The following is a 24,280-nucleotide window of genomic DNA, read 5'->3' on the forward strand; positions in this document are numbered from 1 at the left end:
ATAATTATTCGTTACTACTATCATTTCTTAATAATTGGCGTTCTTACCAAATATATGAAACTCGACGATTTATTAAACAAACAGGATTCGAGCACCACCAAACTTAGAGAAAGACTGACAAATTTGTTTTGTTTTTAGTTTTTCACCGTTGAATTACGGTACTCTCAGAATGTTTAAATGGTTTTTTATAGATTACTTCGTGGCATTCCAGTGAGTGTAGGAACCCTTCCGCTTACTTTGTATGCAGAAAGGAGTTAGTATACCACATTATTGGCGAAGAACCAACTACATTGTGCAGAAAGGGTTTAACAGCATGTGACTTTTGATGATGGCCAAAATCGTTTGACGAAAAAACCGTAAATTCTACACTGGAGCTAGCAAGTTGTGCCAAAAGGATTATTGCCAATTTAAAGAAATTTATTTCTCCCATAATCGGAAATTGTTTACCTACAATTTTCCATACAGCACAAATCAAGGAACCCCGAATCAATATTGTAAAAAACGAAAATTTTATTTTGAAATTCCATTAGTTCATTTTAGTTTAAACTAAGCATCAAAAAAGCTTAAATTCAGGTATTATGCACCCAGAGAAATAGAGATAGACATACACGGGTTTTGTGCTAACAAATGGTACCAAAAAATACTGGTTTTTTCGATAATGCAACGTTTATAGCTGTAGACAACAGTTGGTTGGGCTACTCACAAGTTCTTTTCTATTCATAACAACAAAAATGTTTGCTAAAACATCGTTTACATGGTTACTTTTTCTTTTCCATCCATAATTTGACAAGACTTGATATAAATGTAATTGTCTTCATATATATTTTTGCACATTTAGTTTTGTGTTTTGGTGAAAAATTCGAACATAGTACCCACCTTAAAGGTGGGTATTAAGTTCGGGTTTAGAATAGGCTGTCCATTACATCTCTTTTAAAGAGAACATGTTCTCTTTTAGTGTTCGTATCTTTTTGTTCACTCTCTTTTTTTGGTGCCGTAGTTTTATGTCCAACAGTGCTCTTTATGTACTCTATTTCAAAAAAAATCCTAGATTGGTGGAATTTTATTTATTTAGTAGGAATTCGCCACAATTGTTCGCCACTAATTGTTTACTGGGTTAAATCTGTTGACAAATTAAAGGCCGGAACACAAATGCGACATTTCGACGTACGGCGTAAAAATTAGAAATAGATGTAATTGAACGTACGACGTAAATACGACAATACGTTGTCGTCAATTTATTTTGTTTATTTTTTAAGAAAATGTGATTCTTTTTGTTTTTTATTGTTTTATTATATATTTATTTTGTTGTTTCTATCGTTAGAAACTATTTTTATTTTAATTTTAACACCAGTAAAATAATTAATTATTTAATAAAGAATTTTTTTATTGTAAACTCTTTTTTAGTTAAAATGTTCTTTTCTTAAAGCGAAAGTTCTCTTTTAAAAATTATCCATATGAAAACCCTAGTTTAAGGTAAGTACTATGTTCGCTTTTCGAGTTGAAATTTTCGCGGTTACTTTATTAAAACAGTTCAATATGAAGCAGACAAATTAACTCAATTGATGCGAAGTTTCTTGTTCCCCTAGATTTCGACAAGACTTTACAGGAATATTTTGGTTTTAATTTATAATTTTGATTATTTCAGGAAAAGTAATCGCGAAAATAAAGTGATTTTCAACTCGAAAACCGAACATAGTACCCACCTTTAGACGCTAAAATCGTCATTTTTCATGATTACTTTTCTTAAATAATCCAAATTAAGGAATACAAACTTTGCGAAAATTTGCTTTGGGGTATTCCCCCATCAAGTTATAATATATACTGCCGTGTGCATCTGTGGTTTTAGTAGTACTAAAAAAAATACCAAAAAGCTTATTTTTACTACTAAAACCTAATCTTATGTTTCCGTTACACTACCTGTAGAACAATTGCAATTCTATGCCGACAGCTGATCAATGTTTTGGTTGCTCAGCTGCTAACGCGTTGCCAACCATTTCTGTGCGAATTTTACAGCTATAGGGAAACAAAACTATAATCCACAAATTTAACTAAACATGTATTAAAATCCTTATATATGCCGGAAACATGTCATTACAACGGGTGTTAACAAGTTTAATAACAAAACGAGCAAAACAATGCTTCACTTACGGGACGGGAACATGCCTCACAAGAAGACTGCACCTGAGTTGTACCATACTGGCCAAAATCTACATGGACCGAGAAAATTCCCATGCTCACAAAGTTCTTGAAGAATCACTTAGAGATTATCAAATATTTCCCATAAAAGTTGACTTTCAAGCGAAACCGTACTCATCAGACCTCAGTGAGGTGGTTAAATGCTTGCCGGACATTGCCACCACCAGTGAAGTGTTTGGACATTTCAAAAGTATATGTGATTATTGTTGTAAGACCAATACATTAATATCCAATCGAGAGTTTACAGAATTTGTACAACAATTCTGTGATCATATACATTTGCTAACCGATGACCAGCTTAAAGAATCTTTGAGAGCAATTTCCCATCTGCCCCAAGAAGAGAGTGTACGATCCCCAAACTTTGTCCATTTGTGGAATGTTTTGGACATTGAGTGCTGTCGACGTATCGAAAAATGGAAAACCGATGATTTGCTTTTAGTGTGCGATGCATGGTATAACCTCAACTTGGCCAGGGTCTGTGATTTCGTATGGGAAGCATTGCGTAAATTGGGGCGAAAGGTTATTAAAATGCAACCCAATCAATTGGTGCAGACAATGTTTATGTGCAATGTAATGCGTCGATCTGTCTTCGATATGTTCGACTTTGAAGCAAATTTAGCCAAATGCGTCAAGGACATGACACTGGAGGAATTGGGTGTAATGTCCATGGGATTTTTTAAAACCCAGACACCCATCAGGAATGCCGATTTACTTACTTATATATACGAGCGTCTGATGTGTGAATTGGATAGAGTAGATGACATAACTTTTGTTGCCATACTTAAGGTGAGTTATTAAAAATGTTTTTCACATCAAACGGGCTAAAATGTTTACCAGCTATAGATACCGAAAACTGCATGTTTGGCCTAGTCCGACTACCGAATATAGAGCGAGCTTTTAGGTCATACGTCATCGCCATTGGTAGGAATATGGTGGGAATTTTCATGAGAACTTACAAATTGGCAATGGAATTTTCACTTACATATTGTCAAATACATTATTTTTTAAAATTATTTTACACCCAAGTCAAAACGCTTGAGCAATATTTCCTCGACTGCAACACAAATGATGCAGACGAATAACTTATGTACTTTCGGCCTTCTTCCTCTGAATACTGTTATAAAAATTTTTATGGCTTGCAGCGAAATAAATGAAAAAAGCGAAAAAACATATTCCAAATTTTGTTGACAAGGGTACCAAATGCCTAGATTGCTTTCCGAAATGAAAATTGGCACAGAAATATTACTATAGGCGTAGTAGGCAATGTGATATTTACAGGTTCCATCAAACTTTGAACCGAACAACAAATGGGGGTTTCAAGAGGGTTTATATTCTTTTACAAAGGGTGAGGAATACATTCAATCACAAAATTAATTAACCCAATTATTTTTTTTTAATTGAAATTCTAAAGAGACCGCATTGCATGAACTAGTCAGCTTTATTGAAAGCTCACAATCTGTCAATGAATACACAATTGTGACTTTTATATATATGTTATATTAGATGCATTCAACAGCGACATTAAATAGACTGACCACTCTAAATGTTGATCCAGGTATACATAGGCTGTAAGACTTCTAACGGAGACACCTATTTCAGTCACACTAGGCCAAGCAAACATATAAAGGTATGTGAACAGAGGCACTCCCAAAGTAGGAATTCTATCACCTCTTTTTTTAACGAACGGTCCCATCGCCCACTTTCCCGCCCCTTCCGACCGTGAGGGCCTCGTCCCCATGACGTAGGGACAACGTACACACCATGATCCGGACCATGGCGGGGTGGAGGCAGAGGGATTTGACCAGCTACAGAGAACTCATCAGCCGGATATATTAAAACACAAGATCAAATATTAGGTTATTCAATAAAACTAATTCATCATATCAATACTAAGGTTAGTGTCAACAAGATGATAGATTGAATTAAATATAGTGCACATCCTACGAATAGGCTCCACAGAAGCATAAATCGAACGTTGAAAATCAATGTAAAGAAACCGGTAATTTCTAGATGCCCTAAAAGAAACATTTATCCTAATCCTAGATATCAATTCCGAGCATGGAATATCCCCACTAACTAACCTATATATCGTCATGGAGCTCAACATCGTCCGTCGGCTCCTAAGAGTTGGCAAATTAATCAGCCTCAATGTAGAAGTGTATCAAGGAAGAACAAAATCACTGTTCCAATGAAGATGTCTCAAAGCGAACAACAAGAACTGCTTCTGAACCGATTCTATCCTATCAATGTAAACTTCATACTGAGGATCCCACACGATAGAACCATACTCTAGAATGGGTCTAACAAGGGCAGTAAAAAGCCTCTTTATTTATTTATTTATTTTCTTGGCGAATCCAAGCCGCAAAGCCATATACGGATTCCAAAACTACACAAACATAGCTATAATTACAAATTATAAAAATTATGCGCTTAAAAACTAGAAATGCATAACAAAAATAGTATCAATAAGTGACTAAACAGAATTTGAAACAAACAAATACACAATAATTAAAACAACTAACAAACAAAATTATGAAAATTAAGAAAAAAACTATTAAAAAATATAAATTAAATTATCAATTTAAAAAATTAAAAAATAAGAACAATAAAAAAATAAAAAAGTAAAAAAAAAACATGAATATGTGAGTAAGACAGCAATACTAACATAAAAAGCTAGTAAAGAGACTCAATAAAATAAATAAAAAAAATGATATAACATAATACAAACTAAATAAAAAAAAACTAAAAACTAAATAAAAAAAATATATATATAAATAAATAAATAAAAATTAAACAAATTAATTAAAGAATTTACAGCTACTCAGTAACTAGTCAACATCTGCTAACACAACGTTAGGGATGATATAATACATGCAGCATAAAAATTAAATTAACATTTAACATAACAAAAAAAAAGAAAAAAAAATAATAAAAATAAAATTAAAATTATTATCTGACATATATTATATAAGACTTAGTGCTTATCACACATTTGACTCATGAATTAGAAAAATGAACATGTAGTCTTTTACGAAATGTAGTTGAGGAACAATTAAATATCTTGAGGGAAATAGGTAATGCATTGAAAATGCGAGCAACGCGGGCAAAATAAGACTTTTCTAATGAAGTCGTTAACCTAGGTATAAATATTTGTGGGTTACGAACCGACCTGCAGAAGGTAAACAATTCCACAACGTACTTAGGCGTCTGTGTCCTATATACCGTATGGAAATGCAACAAAACACGAATATCTACAAATTTGCAAAATTCACATCCCAAAAAGTCAATGACATATGGTGTCACATGCTGACGAACATTGCGAGCATAAACAAATCTAATTATTCCATTAAAAATCAGCTGAATTCTCTTGAAGACAAATCCTAACGTCCCAGAAAACACCTCTAAACAATACAAAATGACAGGCATCAACAGGGAATGAGCTACTCTCTTCCTAATCACAAACGGCATATGTAATTCAACATTGTACAACTTACTTAAAAGAAAATTAACCCTAGAACATATTGCACTGATATGAGGTTGAAATGATAAGTCAGAATCCAAGACAACACCAAGACACTTAACGCGATCAACAAAGGCGATTGGCACATTCCCATGATTAGTGAACCGAATCGCCTTAGTTTTGTCAATATTAACAGAAAGACCATTTGTACACATCCAGTCACATAAAATTCTTGACGTATCGTCAATAACACTTTGCAGGACATCAGGGAAATCAGACTGACTTTTAAAAAGAAGTTGTATATCATCAGCAAACGCAAATGGTAAACAATTCGGACTAGCTACTAAATCAAACAGATCATTAATGAACATAATGAATAAAAGCGGCCCAAGCACAGACCCCTGTGTAACACCACTAACTACACGCAACATACTCGAGCAACGACCACCACTACAAACATATTGAAATATATTTCCAAGGTAAGACTTAACTAACAAACACGCAGAAGATGAAAATCCAAAGAAAGTCATAAGTTTACATAAAAGAATTGCGTGATCTACCCTATCAAACGCTTTTTCAAGATCTAACGACACTAGAACACAATTACCACGGTCACTCACTACTTTTCTAATATTATCAGTAAGCCCGATCAAAAGAGATGCTGCGCCGCGATTCCTTCTAAAGCCAGTCTGTGAATCATGGAGCAAGGAGTTCTCGATAATAGTGTCCATCATCTGAGACTTCATGAGATATTCCACCATTTTCGATAAAATGGGCATAATAGAAATAGGCCTATAACTAACTACAGCATCATTCTTCCGTATAGGAATAATCTTCTTTGTAACATAAGGGTCCGAAAACTCCAGATGATGTGGCTCTAGCAGGAATAAAAGAGGTGTTGAGAGGTATTATTGAAATGTTGAAATAAAATATACTCAGGCAATCAACCTGCAATAAAATCCTTGGACTCTGTGTTCCTTACTTCGAAAACGGCCATCGACTGCCGCAAATCTCTCACCGAGATGGCTGGGTAGTATAATATTCACCTAATATGGAAGGCTTCCCATAGGATGAGTTAGCAAGTTTAGGAACTACCTTACATATTCCAGGGGAACTGGAATCTGTTAGTATGTCTCTGGCTACCTGTAAGCTCATACTGCGTGAGAAGGCTGTTAACATATGAAGACGAATGTTTGGTGGGAGAATTGTAAGGTTTTTAACGACACCAAGCAAATACGGCCCCATTTAAACTTAGACCGCACACTAGTGTTGTCAAATATTACTCTTGATATCTGATATAACGGGTCTCTGCCTTATAGGCGAGCTTGCAAAAACTATTGGCGTGAAGTATAATGACAACTGCATGAGCTGTCATGATGCACACACAACAAATCAGATGCAATCACGAAATTGATGCAATTAATTTTTTAATTGAAATGACTTCAATCACAGAAATGATAGTATCAATTAAAAAATTAATTGATCCAATTAAAAATTTAATTGATACTATTAATATATGTGATTGATTTTTGTTTCAATTAAAGAATTTATTGAACCAATTAAATTTTTAATTAAATATTTTTTTAAACTAAACTAAGACTTTGGAAACATTTTTCTGTGCCGAGGAAAGTGAATCAAACAACTCTTGTGTGAGAGTCTTGCATTTTGTGTAAGGTGTAATAGTGTTTTAGGAGCATACACTTTTGATTACATCGCCATCAATACCACATCACTTTATATAGCCTTTGATGTCCCTTTGTTTGCCAAATGCTTGATGCAGCTCGGGTGACATTTTCTAGTTTTGGGAAGTAAAATTAAGAGATCGGATTATATAAAAGAACCCAGGTAAATCAGATACCTATTAGAACTTATAATAATCACAAATACCAAACGAATCTTCAGCAAACCTTTTGCGCTCAAGAATTAATTAGGGAGATTGCTAAACACACACAAACAATTTTTTCTGATTCAATCAAGAATTTAATTAATTCAATTAATTTTTTAATTGAAATGTCTTGAATCACGAAAATGATAATATTAATCACAGTTTTAATTGGGCATAAAAAATATTTGATTAAAAAATTAATTGATTTCATTAGCAAATTTCAATTAATTGTTTAATTGATTCAATTAAAAATTTAATTGATGTTGAAACTCAATTAATTTTTTAATTAAAAAAGGTAACTATTTTCAATTGCTTTTGGAATTGACTTAGTGTTTTTAGTTTGATTTACAATTGATTGTTTGAAATAAATTTTTAATTAAAAATTTTAACAAATGTTCATCACTTTTATTCGATTAAAAAGTTAATTGTATAAATTAATTTTTTAATTAAAAATTTTAAAATTGTCAATCATTGACTTAATTAACTATCTTGATTAAAAAGTTAATTGTATCAATTAATTTATTAATTGAAAAACAAATTCAACTTCTATTAACCTTTTAATTGGAAATATATTGGTGATATTTTTTCTGTGTATATGGATGATATAGCAAAATATGCACCAATATGAACCGTATTTCGCCATATATCTTCGAGGCCCAAAATACCCATCATTTTCATATCGGCGTAGAATTTTAATTCTGACTAATACATTCAACAAACAAATAAATTCAGTATAGCAAGACATTTTATTCATTAATCGATTGATAAATTTTAATATTGAATTTATAATAAAATGAAAATTACTTTCCTCCATTCTAGGTATTACGTTACAGTTCCAAGCTACCTCAAGTTGATATAATGATGAAACTCTTGGATAAAATTAACTCTGAAAAATTTAACGAAATGAATTTACTTACCTGCCTACATGTTGCTCTACTCGGATGTGAACTTCAATGTTGTCACGATGAACTTATTGAGAAAATTATAAATAAATTCTACCATGAAATAGACACAACTAGACTTAAAGATTTGGAACGTATCTCATTAGTCATGGCCTTGTTTAACATTAGCACACCCACTAAAATCGAAGAGGCTCTATGTCAGAAAATAGTCGAAACTTTACATGGTCGCATCGACGAAATAATGAGACATCCAAAATGTTTTACCAATTGTTTGCATTTTTTAACTCTACGAGGATATTACGATAAGGAAATGCTATCATCTGCCTTAGATAGGAGGTTCCTCAAACATGCTGTGGGATCAAATTTAGCAGTTTGCCGTGAAATATTTAATTTGGATACATTTGTCAAAGTGAACTTACAAAATGAGGCATATGGGGGATCTCAATTGGCGGATAAATATAGGAAAAGTATGGGCAAAATGTTGACACATTATATTCCCGATCGCAATCCAAAGTACAAACTAAATGCCACTGATAATATTTTGGTGCAGATGAAGGAGATTACTGCTAGCTTCTTACCCCATTGTCAGTTGAAGCATATTTTACCAAATTATGAAAGGGCAGATGTGGTTATTTGCTATAATCGTTTAACACATAGCTCAGTACCTATTTCTGATAGCTGCCCTGCGGACTATAGTGGTGAGTATGGAGAATAGATAGATATCTTCCTGAAGAAGCATTTTATTTTTATTTTTTTTTAATTTCAAGGCATTGTCCTGACCAGGGAGCTTCTGTTGGGTGACAAATTGAGTAATGATATCGATACTGTGGCCTTTATTATAGCTGGCTGGAATAATGTTGTAAGGGACAAGGAACGTCATACAGGACTTTTTGATATGAAATTGAAACAATTAAAAATTCTTGGTTACAAACCAGTTGTGGTAAGTTTTCAAATCTACGACGTTGCAACGAACACAGTTTTATTTTCCACAAATTTACACAGATATATTGGCACGAATGGCGTGAATTAGAAACACATAAGGATCGTATTCATTTTGTTAAAAGACGTTTATCTTCCGCTATAAATTTATAGTAAGTATAAAATATTACAAATAAACCTAGTGACTATATAGAAATGCTTTGTTTCATTTAAGATCACAGAAGTTCATTTAGCGTCTTTTTGGTATATTCGTAAACTAAGAATAGTGTGGCAGTAGCTGGTATGGTACGCAACACCGAGGGCAGTAAGCCATTGTAGAGGGCCAAAACTCCTTCCTTTCGTGCAATTTCCAAGCCCACAGATGTCATTGATCGTTTTAGATTGTTGACTTGTATACGAGATTTTATTACGTCAGCCGGGAATATACTAACCCATAAAGTAACACCACCGACCGCCCCAGCAAACATAGTTTTCAAAGCACCTATCTCTTCTTTGGTCTGGCCAGGTCTATGGGAGGGAGGAGGACAAAAGCTTTTAGTTTGGGCGAAAAAGAAATAAAAAGAAAAAATACTTACTTCTTTAGTAATTCTCTTGTACCCTCGTAGCCGCCAAAGAAAAAGAAATATCCTGGCATTTCTCGCACGAAAGTCGATGTGAGACCACGAAAGAATCCAGGGACACCTATAAAAGAAAACAGTGTTTGATAAGAGATTTATGAAAAAAAAAATCTACTAACAGAAAAAAATACCAACCACCCATTGGTAAGTACCCCATTTGCTTACATTTCAATATTATAACAGAAATAAATTACCACTAGTCTTTGCTACAAAACAATTTTACAAGAAATTTTGTTTCATGTCCCACTCCCACATTCGCTACTTTTGCTGAATTTCAATTGGCTTGTCGTAATACTGGCATACCGCAGAAATTCGCAAGTTCTCAAGCCATACCAACAAATTATTCTGTCTCTTGGAATATGTAATCTGTATATGATGTTAGCTATATCAAAAATCCTGATTATAGCAACAATCCAAAGATGAAGTGATATAAATTTTCTTTAGTAACAAACCTTTAAATGTTTGTTGGGCCTCCAGGTCCTTAATTTAATTCAATTTTAGTTAGAAGATCGCTATGTAATCTCATGTATCCCTTTATAAACACTTGAAGTTACAATTCCTACTATTATTAAACGCTCGTCCATTGTGTACTAAAGCAAACTTATTGCCCGTTCGTGGAATTTTCGTTCGCCTCGAGACGAATGAAACGTCAAAAATCACTCGTTGATATCTCTAGAAGTAGTGTCTGTAGAATCGCAATTGTTTCGGTATTCGATAGTAAATCATAAAGGATGAGTTCATGGCAAATTTGAGGTTTTATAGCAAATATATCTAAAGTTATTGTAGTTTCATTCTAGACGAATGATTCGCCTGGGGACGATATTGGTTTTCATGAACAAGCAGTTAATTCACTATCTGTGAGTGACCCTTCATCCCAGCCAACAAGTACATGTTATGCAGTTTCAGGAACCTGTCGTTGTTATAAGTACCCAGCAAAAACTAGGTAACCATATCTCATCACAATTTGCATTACTATCATTACACGTTGCATTACATTGTGTTGAGTTATAATGACAATAATAAATATATATCGGTAATTTTTGATTTGTTAATCTCAATATGTAATGCAGTTGGCTGTTAATGATTTAATAAAATAGAATAAATTATGGTATCATTAGGTATAATTATTGACATAATTGGGCATTTGCTTAAAAAAACTCAAAAAGAATATCTAATTCTGAAGATTTTTCCATTTAGGAATATTCTACACAAATATTTCATAATAATTGAGTTTAAGGGCGTTTTCGTTTAGCAAAAAATATGTTGCTCTGGTGTTACACTACTTTTTCCCTCATTGTATTTTCGCTCAAATAATAGTGTCATTCCAAAGTTATTGTTAATTCACAATATTGTGAGGGATACAGGATCCAAAATCTATGACAGTGTCCTTTATATTTGGCAATCAATTTCGAGAATGTTGCACCTTTTTTCCCAATCGAAATCGCCATAAGTTTTCTTTTCTTTTTCCCAGACTTTTTCCATTCTCGTGAAAGCGGGAATTTTTTCGAATTTCCCGGGATCCCGTCGTCCCGTCGTCGTCCCGGCGTCGGCTTGACGGCTAAGTCGATATAAATTTGTCCATTCGGCGGCAGACAATAATCCATTATAAAATCAATTTGAAGTTATTCGAATGGTAATGAGATTAGTTTTACAACCAATCTTAAAATCAAATTGACATTGCATTCAAATTTTCTGAGCTAATTTTTTGCAAAGTTATTATAGCAGCGTGAAATTGATTGATTGTGGGCATATTCGGCGGTGGCGTCGACTGGCCAAAAATGGTCGGCGGTGCGACTTGGCGGCTTCAATCTCTGGCCATAAATCATACTAAAATATAAAATATTTTGTAATACACAAAATTTTTACTATGCTTTCTTTCGGTATAGTTTTCGGAATACCACCACTGTTTGGAAATGAAAGAAAATTATTTCAGATTCGCTATCACGTAATACTTCAATCCACTTTCACTAGATTTCAGCTGTCATTTGCCTTATAAATAAGGAATTTAAAATTCACTTTTAATAGATTTCGCGCCTAATGTGAATGAGGTATAATTAAAGAAACTACCTTAATAAAGGTTGGAATTTTCATATTTCATAAAAACATCCTTGTAATAATTATGAAATTATGCAATTGCAAACGTGTGTCACATAAGTTAAAATGTCTCTTTTTTTATAAAGGTTAACTCAGTCTATCAGAATGTCGGTTTACAGAAATATGACAATCATAAATTGGGAAGCGCAATCTTCTTTTTAACAATTGGGATCCCGTTAGAATGTGGGCTAGAACCATAAGGCAACTACTACTGCTTGGTACCGTAGTCATTCACATTACACTTCCAAAATTCACTTTACCTACATTTCAACTGTCATGTGCCATATAAAACCCTCTATTATATATAAAATGTAGTAAAGAAAATTTCCCGGGAATTCCAGCACTTCATTCCCGGGAAAGCGTGAGCAAAAAATAGCGAATTCCCGGGAATTCCCGCGATCCCGTTCTCGAAAAAACCCTATTTATGACATTATCTATTATGTTTTAAGTATATCCTTTATCACACATTTATTTCTATTTTAAGTGTGAAATTAATTTAATCTTATTTAGATGAATATGTTACATGTTTTGTTTATTTCTACAATATTCGTTCTTATTCAAGAAGCGTTAATATTACAGCATTACTCTCCATATTTTGATCAATTGTAATCGGAGAGAGAAGTCAATATTTTCGCAAGATTTGGTATATCTACAAATAAGTGATTACACATTAGGCGATTATATGCTTTCAATGCAGTACTTATTTAATGGCCGAAGGTATGCCTGGGGAGAAGTACTTTCCTCCTCCTAGGGCATGTGTATGTAAACGTAATTCGTAGCGGTGTCAATAAATAAGTGGTTATTACTTTTTAAATAGGCTTACCTACAAGATTACCGGGTAATGAGAGTTCTTGCCGCGTATGTTGTTGTTTTGGGAGAAAACTTATAAGTCTCTTCAGATTCTTAGGGAAGAAAAGTGTAATGGATGGTTCTCAAATTAAGCTTTTTCCCTCTTTCTCACTTATGAATGAGTAAGGACCGACTCTATGTTAGTGTCAATGATAAGAGACTTCCTTTTTATGTCCAAGTCCAAACAGCATTTCACACTATGTATGAAACGCCTTAATAAACTCAGAAAGTTCACCAAACATTTTCGTTTTCGGGAATTAAACAAAACTTAGAACATTGCACTATGGTGGATTCGCTTTGTCTACATCTATTTTCATGATATATAACAATTTAATAGTCATATTTTTTATCGCTAGATGAAAACAGGATAACTCTCACCCACTTATTGGATTTACGTTCGGAATATTTGTATAAGGTAGCCCACTGATTCTTGTCTAGTGATTGTTCGATCACTCAATATACACAAACAATTTTTCTTCAGATTCAATGCCAAAATTAATTGATCCAATTAATTTTTTAATTGAAATGTCTTCAATGACGAAAATGATAGTATCAATCACAGTTTTAATTGAGCATCAAAACAAAAAAAAAAAAAAAGATTAAAAAACGATTAAAAAATTAATTGATTTAGCAAATTTCAATTGATTCAATTAAATTTTTAATTTATGTTGATTAGAAAATTCAATTAATTTTTTAATTAAAAACGAAACTATTCCTAATCGCTATAGAATATTTCAATTACTTTCTATAACTATTTTTAATCCTTTTTAGTTTGATTCCAAAAATTTATAGTTTCAAAAAATTTTAAATTAAGAATTTAAAATATATATCCATAATTTTTTAACTGTCTTATGCTTCCGAGTGTGATTAATTTAATTGACAATTTGAAATCAAAATAAACCCAGCCAACTGCACTCAAATCTCGATGATTTGACAGTGGCAAAGGAAGAGAGATATGTTTGTACAAATTTATTTCGGCAAAAGCCGGCTATCATAAACCTTTTTTCGGAAGGTTCAAGTGTCGTTCACTTTCGGTTTAGTGAACTGCCTGAATTTATTCTGATAATTGGAATAGAGGATGCTTATGAGGAATGTGGTAATTCCGCAACGTGCGTCCATCCAACCATCTTGCAGTCTATAGGCCTTTGTCCCAATAAATTTAACAAACATTCTTTTCCTCTGTTGGTTAAGCTACTCTTGTAGTTTAGTCAATGCATGACTTTAAGCTGAAATCAAAAACAACAAAATGATTGAAGAATAAACCAACAATAACGAAACAAAACGAATTTAAAAAATTTTCAATCATTGACTTAATGTTTCTAGTTTGATTAAAAGATTAATAGTGTCAATTTTTTAATTGAAAAAGTTTTCAACTTCAATCAACATTTTAATTGGGAATATTTTGGTGATATTTTTCTGTGTAGGTTAGGTTAGTGAATGTAGGGCAATGACTCAGGTAGTCACTGCCCTACGGCTACGACTCGCGTAGTCTTCATGGTTCACTTCCATTTGTGTAGAGAACTTATCGACAACTCCTGAGATATGTACTAAAAACAAAGGGTTTCGGCCTATCATGCTATTTTCTTCTTTTTCTGCCATTCGGCATTTACGTCGGCGTATTTGCATTAAAACCCCCATTGGACATTCAACTACTTATCGAGTTTTAGCTTGCTAAATGAAATAACCCTTTAGTCCTAAGGTTTGCTATATGATAGCCACATTGGTCATATTAGACCACTCATACTGGTAACTCTCTTTGCACAAACCACATTCATATATATTTCTGTGTATAGAAGCATACGCGAGATCAATAGTCCGATATGACCTAAACTTGTAAATAAAATATTCCTTCAACAAATAATCACAGATTGTTGAACACATATAAGCTCATCATAAAGAATCGATCGAAATGGTCATAGTCATATGTAGAATTTAGTGCAAACACTTATCAGCATTGTTCAGCTAATGGTCAAGACACACCTACAAAATCAAAAATTAATCCAATTTTTGCGTTTCTCTAGCACTCACATTTTCCTATCTAATCTTTAGATTTTTTTAGTACTTTACTAAAATATACTAAGTAATTATTACTTTTTTTATAAATCTTTTCTAATCTAGTGTTATCATAGTAAGTGAAAACATTCGCATTACTTACCTTCAGTTGCCATAATATGTTTTGTTAATTTCCATGGTGTTATGGGTAAATTATTCTTAGCATTTGTGGGATTGTGTTGCTGCATCTACAATTCGAGTAAATTTGGAAAACAAATTACTTTAATGCAAATGTTTTATCAGTTATTGACTTGTCATGTTGTCCTTACCTCTCTCAGAGCCTGAAGTTTGCATTTAACCAATTCTGTAGGACATAGGGTAAATGTTGAAAAGAAGGCTGCCAGGAAACCAGCGAAAGCATGTCCCACAACGGGCATATCTTTAACTTCCTCAATGTTCATGCCATAGGCTACAACCTTTTGGCAACCACCATAGGCAGCAAATAGTACTGAATTCTCAGCAACATTGGCAATAACGGCTGGTATTGATCCTGCGTATAGGCCACGGAAAATGCCATCTGTACGATAGGTTTTCACAAAACAATCGATCATATTTTTGTATAATTGCGGAAATGATTGTTGCTTCACTTTTACCGTGTCCAAGGGCTGGGAGACGTAAACTTGCGCAGCACCACCTGTATATGCAATTAAATAGAGATAATGTCAACAATATAATGATTATTGTAAATATTCAAGTAGTTATAGTGATAAGGATTTTTATTTTTCTATATCTAGAAAAATGCACAAATTAACATGGACACAAATACACACGTTTACAATACGGAAGACAATTTCAATGTCATTTGGAATGATAGCTTGAAAATTTTATTTAAATTTATTTAAGCAATTCGAAGCTTTTAAAAGGCCGATTTAAACGAAATCGAAATCAGAAAAACATATACATGGGAGCTATATCTAAATCTGAACCGATTTCAACCAAATTTGGCACGCATACCTACAATGCTAATTCTACTCCCTGTGCAAAATTTCAATTAAATCGGAGATGGCGTCGCTAGTATTAAATGCATATTATTTTTTTATAGTACCAACCTTCAAATGATTCGTGTCAAAATTTGACGTCTGTAAGTCAATTAGTTTGTGAGATAGAGCGTCTTTTGTGAAGCAACTTTTGTTATTGTGAAAAAAATGGAAAAAAGGAATTTCGTGTTTTGATAAAATACTGTTTTCTGAAGGGAAAAAATACGGTGGAAGCAAAAACTTGGCTTGATAATGAGTTTCCGGACTCTGCCCCAGGGAAATCAACAATAATTGATTGGTATGCAAAATTCAAGCGTGGTGAAATGAGCACGGAGGACGCTGAACGCAGTGGACGCCCGAAAGAGGTGGTTACCGACGAAAAAACACAAAATGATTTTGAATGACCGTGAAATGAAGTTGATCGAGATAGCAGAGGCCTTAAAGATATCAAAGGAACGTGTTGGTCATATCATTCATCAATATTTGGATATGCGGAAGCTCTGTGCAAAATGGTGCCGCGCGAGCTCACATTTGACCAAAAACAACAACGTGTTGATGATTCTGAACGGTGTTTGCAGCTGTTAACTCGTAATACACCCGAGTTTTTCCGTCGATATATGACAATGGATGAAACATGGCTCCATCACTATACTCCTGAGTCCAATCGACAGTCGGCTGAGTGGACAGCGACCGGTGAACCGTCTCCGAAACGTGAACGGACTCAAAAGTCCGCTGGCAAAGTAATGGCCTCTGTTTTTTGGGATGCGCATGGAATAATTTTTATCCATTATCTTGAGAAGGGAAAAACCATCAACAGTGACTATTATGTGTCGTTTGAAGGTTGAAATCGCGGCAAAACTGCCCCATATGAAGAAGAAAAAAGTGTTGTTCCACCAAGACAACGCACCGTTCCACAAGCCATTGAGGCCCCCAGGCCCCCAGCGACTTTTTCTTGTTCTCAGACCTCAAAAGGATGCTCGCAGGAAAAAATTTTGGCCGGTGATAGCCGTACTGAGGCCTATTTTGAGGCAAAACCGAAAGAGTACTACCAAAATGGTATCAACAAATTGGAAGGTCGTTATAGTCGTTGTATCGCTCTTGAAGGGAACTATGTTGAATAATAAAAACGAGTTTTGACAATAAAATGTGTTTTTCTTTGTTAGACCGGGGACTTATCAGCCAACCTGTTATATATACACGCAAAAAAAAACGTTTGGAAAACGTTTACCGAAAAAGACTTTGATTACAAAAATGTGTTCACGGACAGACGGACATGGCTATATCGACTCAGGAGCCCATCCTGAGCATTTTTGCCAAAGACACCATGTGTCTATCTCGTCTCCTTCTGGGTGTTGCAAACATATGCACTAACTTATAATACCCTGTTCCCCAGTTTGGCGCAGGGTATAATAAGAATCTTATATGAAAGTTTGAACTATCGATCTTATACGGCGTTCTCACCACGCATGTTTTCCCTTTATAAGCACTTCAAAACGAGTCGTTTTCGCCATACTAAAAAACAAGTTCAAAACACAAGTTTTTCTCCAAAACACGTCAATTTTAGAATGTGAATGTGAAAGAATGTGAATGGAATATAACCCGAATAACATACCCTATTTAAAATATATGTATGTAAAAATATTAAAATAAGTTTCATAGAAAAAAAGGAATAAACAAAGGCTTTTAAGAACATGGACATGTGAAAATAACATAAATTTGTTTCCCTTTGCGCTCGCGGTAATTATTTGGACATACGTTGCATATATGTGAATTTCGAGTAAATGTGAATTTCTAGTTTCCATGGTAACTGTCAAACTAAAATATCTCAACCCGGTGTGAACGGTGAAATGTTTTGGAAAAACGAATGAGGAAAACGAGTCGGTGGGAACATAGTATTAAATCAAATTATAAATCAAATTATTTATAAAATAAATACAACATGTGTTTGAAATTAAATATTTTTACATCCCATTGAAATTAATAGTTTTTATTAGTTAGCCGCGAGACTACCTACACTATAAAAAAGTTTACTTGGATCCAAAGATTTTGACCTTCTCTTAAGGATTTTGGTATTGATTCCGAGCCAAAGATGCGGCTTCTTTAAAATAAAGACATTTTTAGCGACCTATCTGGCTTTAAATCTAGAATCAATAAAATTTAAATTAGGATTCAGATCTCATTTATCGAATTTTCATTTACGATATATTAATAAAGCTATTCACGTACAAACAAATGCCAGTTTAAAAATCAAAATTATAGCGGACACCTCAAAGTAAAAAATGTTTCTTAATTCCAAAAAAAAAAAAAAAACTTTAAACCAAAGATGCTAAATCCTCAAAACAAATCTTAGCCTATATTTGAAGCGTCTTTATCTTAAATTTAAGGTTTCAATATTTCAGTTAATTTAAGGACAATTTCTTTAAATCAAACATGTGTTTCTTTATTTTAAGGAAAATTTTCCTTAGGTCAAAGACATGCGACTTTAATAGAGGGACGCAAATTTACAAACTTTGTGCCCTAAATTTAATGAAACCATGTTTGAAGTAAAGATTATAAACTTTGTTTAAATTAAAATGTCTTTATTTTAAAGAAGTTTTCCCTTAATATTTTGTAAATTTAGGTTGCATAATCTTTAATATCACGTAAATATTTTTTTGAGTGTATATGGGGAGTAGGTTAGGTTAGGTGGCAGCCCGATGTATCTGGCTCATATTCCACGACTTCGTTTTTCTTGTTCGATGTAAGATTTTAATGGAATCTAATTTGTGCAAATATTTATTTTCTTTATTTAAACAAATATGAGGTGTTTCTCAAATTTTGCTTTCGCCGGAGTCGAGAAAAATTTCTAGGACCTTGCTGCCTGCACTACTATATTAAATTTTTACTACGAAACCTCAAAGTATTTCTTATTTAGGACATAAAACCAGAAAATCCTATACATGTTTCACATAAGTTTCAACCAATATATATAAAAATATACTATGTATATGTATTGTCGTGTTTGGACTAAAATGACCCATTTTATTTTAAGACTATTTTTATAGTCGATTTTATGTCTTTAGCATTCGTTTGTATTCATATTAGAAATTCGAATTGGAAATATTTGTAATCAATGCGCCTTTTACAAATAGTGCAAATTATTACAATTCAATGTTATTTTGCATTTTTTTAGTTTTTAGTTAGGTAAGGTGACAGTGTTGCTATGGTCTATTATTAGGGCTACTTTATAACAAATTCTATCAAAATGGCCTCTTTCAATGGACATGCCGATAGCTGAATTCTTCGAAATTAAGTTCACGATCTCTCCTTATGTCCTCCCTAACCCACTGCATCACATATCTATATCAAAATAAAGGATGATTTTTTAAGAGCTATGGGAAAATTAAAACAAGCAGTAAGTTCGGCCAGGCCGAATCTTAAATACCCACCACCATGAATCAAATATAATTAGTTACCTTTGAAAACTCTTCGCAACTATATAGAAATGATTAAATAACGTCCTGATTTGAAATCTAAAATCTATAGATTTTTACCCCCATTATTAAAATGAAAGAAGTAAAATCCGGAAATTTTACTTTCAGTTTCAAGCAATTTTCATGATCAGTGCGCCTTCTATACCCTCAGTGAAAGTGAAATTGGTCTATATGGAAGCCTTACCAAATGGAGCGATAACAACTAAATCCGTTATAATTTCAGGCAAATCGGATAAAAACTACAGTTTATATAAACCCAAGGAGTTCAATTGGGAAATCAGTCTATATGCGTGCTATGTCAAACACATGTACCAATACACAAAATTCAGCACACCTAATTGTGGTTTTGAAAAACCTACAAAATCTAGACCATAAATCGGACGACGGGTTTTTAAGGGCGATATATCAAAATTTATACCGATACACATTTATTCGGAACACCTATTTAAACCTCTAGATTTCAAATTTCATGTAAATTGGATAAAAACTACGGTTTCTAGAAGCTCAAGAAGTAAAATCGGAAGATCGGTCTATATGGAGGCCATACCAAAACATTGACCGATGTGAAGCATTTTCTGAAAACCTATTTGTGGCTCTAAAACCCTCTAGGATTCAAATTTCAGCCAAATTGGATAAAAACTACGGTTTCTAGACGCTCAAGAAGTAAAATCGAGAGATCGGGCTATATGGGGGCTATAGCAAATCATAGACCGATACACACCATATTCGGCACACCTTTTTGTGGTGCTAAAATACGTCTAGATTTCAAATTTCAGGGAAACTGGAATGAATATACTGCTTCTAGAAACCCAAGAAGTAAAATCTATATATGGGCTATACCAAAACATCGACTGATAGGCACCATTTTTGGCATACCTATTTGTAGTCCTAAAATACATTTAGATTTCAAATTTTAGGCAAATCGGACAGAAAATAAGATTTTTAGAAGCCCAAGACCCCATATCGGGGATCGGCTTATATGGGGGCTATATCAAAACATGTACCGATACTCACCATTTTCGCCACACCTATTTATGGTTCTAAAATACCTTTAGATTTTTAATTTCAGGAAAATTGGATTGAAAATATGGACCGATAGACACCATTTTCGGCACACCTATTTGTAGTCCTAAAATACATCTAGATTTCAAATATTAGGCAAATCGTCAAATATTTTCACGAACAACTCGCTCAGGCTTCAGGATACTCAATGCTACCAGTCAGATAAACAGTGCGCATCTTTACTTGTTTAGGATCAAATGCAGATTGTGTTTTAGATGTGGAACAATTTTATCGTGTTAAAGGCAAAAGCTTAAACGATGTAACGACTTTAAAGAGCTCCAATGGAAAAATCCATCTCCACGTCTGTCTTCTATCTAGATTCTTATTTATTTTTTAAAACTCCATTTTAATTTTCTGATTTAATTTGTTGTATTTTTAGATGGACTGTGTTGGTCCATTTTTCGTATTCCAATTATAAATACTACTGTACTAACATTGCCTACTAAGGATTGCCTGTCAATTCTGCCATCCATGCTGGCGGGTATACGTTTAAAGGTGATCAGTGTTTTGAATTGTTATCCAATACATTGTATTTAGGTATAAAGTGATTTTATGTACCTTTCTATAACTTAAACATATAAATAAAGTACAATATTTTGAGGAAAAATTAATTTTCAAATCGGTTAAGGTGCTACAACTAAATGAACAAGAGGCAACGACCAATTTCATTGTCTAATAAAATGTTTCTTAAACTAGGGGTCGCGACCCCCAAAGGGTCGTGAAAAAATTATGAGGGGTCGCAAGAAACAGGATTTTATTACTTTTAGACATTGCATGACTCATCGCGAAGCATTGGTGGCCAAGAAGGTATCTTTGGATCTAAACTCGGTTTTACAAGATGCAGTTAGGATCATCAACTTTATTATTTGTCAGATATATTCGAGCAACTGAACGAACTAAATTTGTCTCTTCAGGGGACGTATACAAATATTTTTAATTTGGGCAATAAAATCCAAGCACGTGTGAAAAAAAAAATATGGAAAAGTTTAATCACAAATGACAGATTTGAAATGTTTTCATACACGAATGATTTTGTTACTGAAAATTATTTGGATTGCAATTTTATCAAGACGATTATAATTGATCATTTGGAATCTTTGGAAGAACAATTCAAGAAATATTTTTAGCCAGATTTTGATTGGGTGCAAAAACCACCCAATGAATCAATTTAAAACATCACACATATTCCATTAAAAGCTCAAGAGGAATTCGCGAGCGATACAAATTTAAAGCTAGAATTTGCTCAAACAAATTTAAATACTTTTTGCATCAAGGTTAAAGGCGAATTTCCAATACTCTCCGACTTAGCGATCGAAATGCTACTGCCATTTGCTACCACATACTTGTGCGAATCAGCGTTTTCAACGCTTGTTGCAATTAAATCAAAAAATCGTTCTTGCCTTACTAATGTCGAAACAGCCCTGAGACCTGCGCTATCTGAAATAATCCCGTGATTGGATATACTCTGTAAATTAATGCAAGCACACCCATCTCATTAATTATATACTTTTTTTGTTTTTGCTTCTGAATTTTGAATAAATATTAATTTTTACATGGACATTCCTACGCATTTTTCGTTTGGTTTCTGAATTTTAATATTAATTTTTTGTAATAAGAAATTTATAGTAAATATGTTCATCTGCATATATATAAAATCATTAGAACGTGAATTTTCAAAATTAAATTATGCTTTGTTGGGGGTCACTAAAAATTTCGTATTACGAAAATGGGTCACGTAACAAAAAAGTTTAAGAAGCCCTCGTCTAATACAACCAACTCCATATATAGTATTAGTTGGATTTCCCACAATTCGATTGAGTCGAACGAATTTGTCGGGTATCACAATTGCCAGCAGATAGTTGCTGCAACTGCCAAAAGGAGGTTGGCTATTAATTCGGTTATCACAACCAATTTTTATTCTCTCTGTTCGAACTTGACCTGCCTGCAAAAAAAAAAAAACGAATCTGTGCCAAATTGCAGTACGATAACGCCATTATTGGAAGAATAGCGTGATTACAACAGACGGACATGGTTAGGTTAGGTTAGGTGGCAGCCCGATGTATCAGGCTCACTTAGACTATTCAGTCCATTGTGATACCACATTGGTAAACTTCTCTCTTATCCCTGAGTGCTGCCCGATTCCATGTTAAGCTCAATGACAAGGGACCTCCTTTTTATAGCCGAGTCCGAACGGCGTTCCACATTGCAGTGAAACCACTTAGAGAAGCTTTGAAACCATGAAACATGGTTATATCGACTTAAATGAAATGCTTAAAAAATCAGTAATTTTTTATATTGTTCATGTTTAATAAAATCTACAATTGATACTATTGTCTACAATTGATTATATTGTTCATGTTTAATAAAATCTACAATTGATACTATCATTTATGGGATTGTAGCAATTTCATTTAAAAATTTAATTGTATCAGTTTATTTCGTGTTTAAATCGGATTTGCGACACAATGAAAAGTTTGAAAAAGTTGTTCTTTTAAAGAAATTTTCCCCCAATTTATTTAGAGTTCGTTAGAGTATAACATACTGTAAACAATTTATTTATTTATATATAATAATAAATTATGAGAATAAGATATGTGATAACAACATAGGTTTTCGACCTACAAATGTTTTGGTCTTAACCACTATATAAGTTTGAACCTCTAAACAATTTCGAGTAGTGTAATTTTTACACTCATTCTTCTTTCAATATGCCAAAAAATAACATGAAAATCTTTCTTCTAACAAATCTTTTCTATGCCAATTTCATGAAGATTGGATTGGACCACGGACGGACAGCTATGATAACCAATGGTGTTTACAACCAATATATCTTCTAGACATATCTTCACGCCCAATCATTATAGGGTGCACAGGAGTCGTTTATACAGATATAACCGAATCTATAGCTCATTACATGATGATATGAATTATGCTATTATTTTTCCCTCGTTCTGGACGTTTTTTATTTATATAGACAGAAACGCATGTGATTTTCTATACACTGCGTCATTAGAAACTATTAATATTAATACTATTCCAATGTATTGCCTGATAGGAAGTGACTATTTGAAGCACTTGTGATTGATTACAACATAGTTGACAACGCCGACTATGACCGAGATAGTTTCGAATGTCAATGTCAGGAAACTATAGAAATTCAATGGACTTACCCAATGAACCAGCAGTAAAATCTATAACTCCTTGCAGCAATTTCCTATCGGGGGAAACGGGACCATTTTGATCTGTAAAATCGATAAACAAAAAATACAAAATTAAGATCTACAAAAAGAGTCATGGATATGAAATATTCAAAATTTACCTATCATGGTTTGATTTGTTCCTCTTTCAAAATATAATTTTCACAAGAAATAAAAAATTGTCTACTCTACTTAAGCTACGACACCGTAACCAGATATATCAACAAAAATAAGAACAACAACAAAAGCGTTTATAACAAAAACTTCATCAATTACATTAGGAGCACTTTAGCCAGCACAGTACCCCCTCAGAACACTTTTTGCAAACAACTAATCAACGAAATGCATGACAAGAGACCCGCAACCTCAAAAGAGTTCTTCATATATTTCATATATTCTTTTGTTGTCAAAAGAGAGTGCTCACTGTTTAGGATAGTCTCTCTCTCTCTCTATCGCTCTTTAGTTGATAGCTGCTACGGCATTAGTTTCGTGTGTTATCAGTAAAATTGCGTCATGAGAGCACGTTTTTTTTTTTGTAGTTTTTTCTTTGCTTCTGAGCGTTATCGTCAAACAGATG

The 24,280-nt window shown here is 33.4% G+C and overlaps 2 protein-coding genes across 3 annotated transcripts; one reads left to right on the plus strand and one right to left on the minus strand.

The window, feature by feature from the left end:
* Positions 1–1,981: 1,981 nt before the first annotated feature.
* LOC142228333 (FAST kinase domain-containing protein 5, mitochondrial) lies at positions 1,982–9,846 on the plus strand. 2 transcript variants are annotated; one of them, XM_075298726.1, is made up of 5 exons: positions 1,982–2,982; positions 8,361–9,141; positions 9,211–9,383; positions 9,446–9,534; positions 9,597–9,846. In XM_075298726.1, coding segments are annotated over exons 1-5 (1,941 nt in total). In that variant the 5' UTR covers positions 1,982–2,085; the 3' UTR covers positions 9,598–9,846. The 2 variants fall into 2 exon arrangements, with proteins under 2 accessions (XP_075154841.1, XP_075154840.1); XM_075298725.1 differs by having other exon boundaries at positions 9,446–9,846.
* On the minus strand, positions 9,492–24,045 carry LOC142228335 (mitochondrial ornithine transporter 1). The gene is made up of 6 exons (XM_075298727.1): positions 23,826–24,045; positions 23,677–23,748; positions 15,264–15,628; positions 15,098–15,182; positions 9,958–10,063; positions 9,492–9,889 (listed from the first exon to the last, which is right to left on the minus strand). Exons 1-6 carry the CDS (start codon positions 23,830–23,832, stop codon positions 9,598–9,600), a joined length of 927 nt encoding a protein of 308 aa, XP_075154842.1. The 5' UTR covers positions 23,833–24,045; the 3' UTR covers positions 9,492–9,597.
* Between the last annotated feature and the right edge of the window lie 235 nt (positions 24,046–24,280).

Source organism: Haematobia irritans, chromosome 3, assembly GCF_050003625.1.
Source record: "Haematobia irritans isolate KBUSLIRL chromosome 3, ASM5000362v1, whole genome shotgun sequence".
Classification (NCBI taxonomy): domain Eukaryota; kingdom Metazoa; phylum Arthropoda; class Insecta; order Diptera; family Muscidae; genus Haematobia; species Haematobia irritans.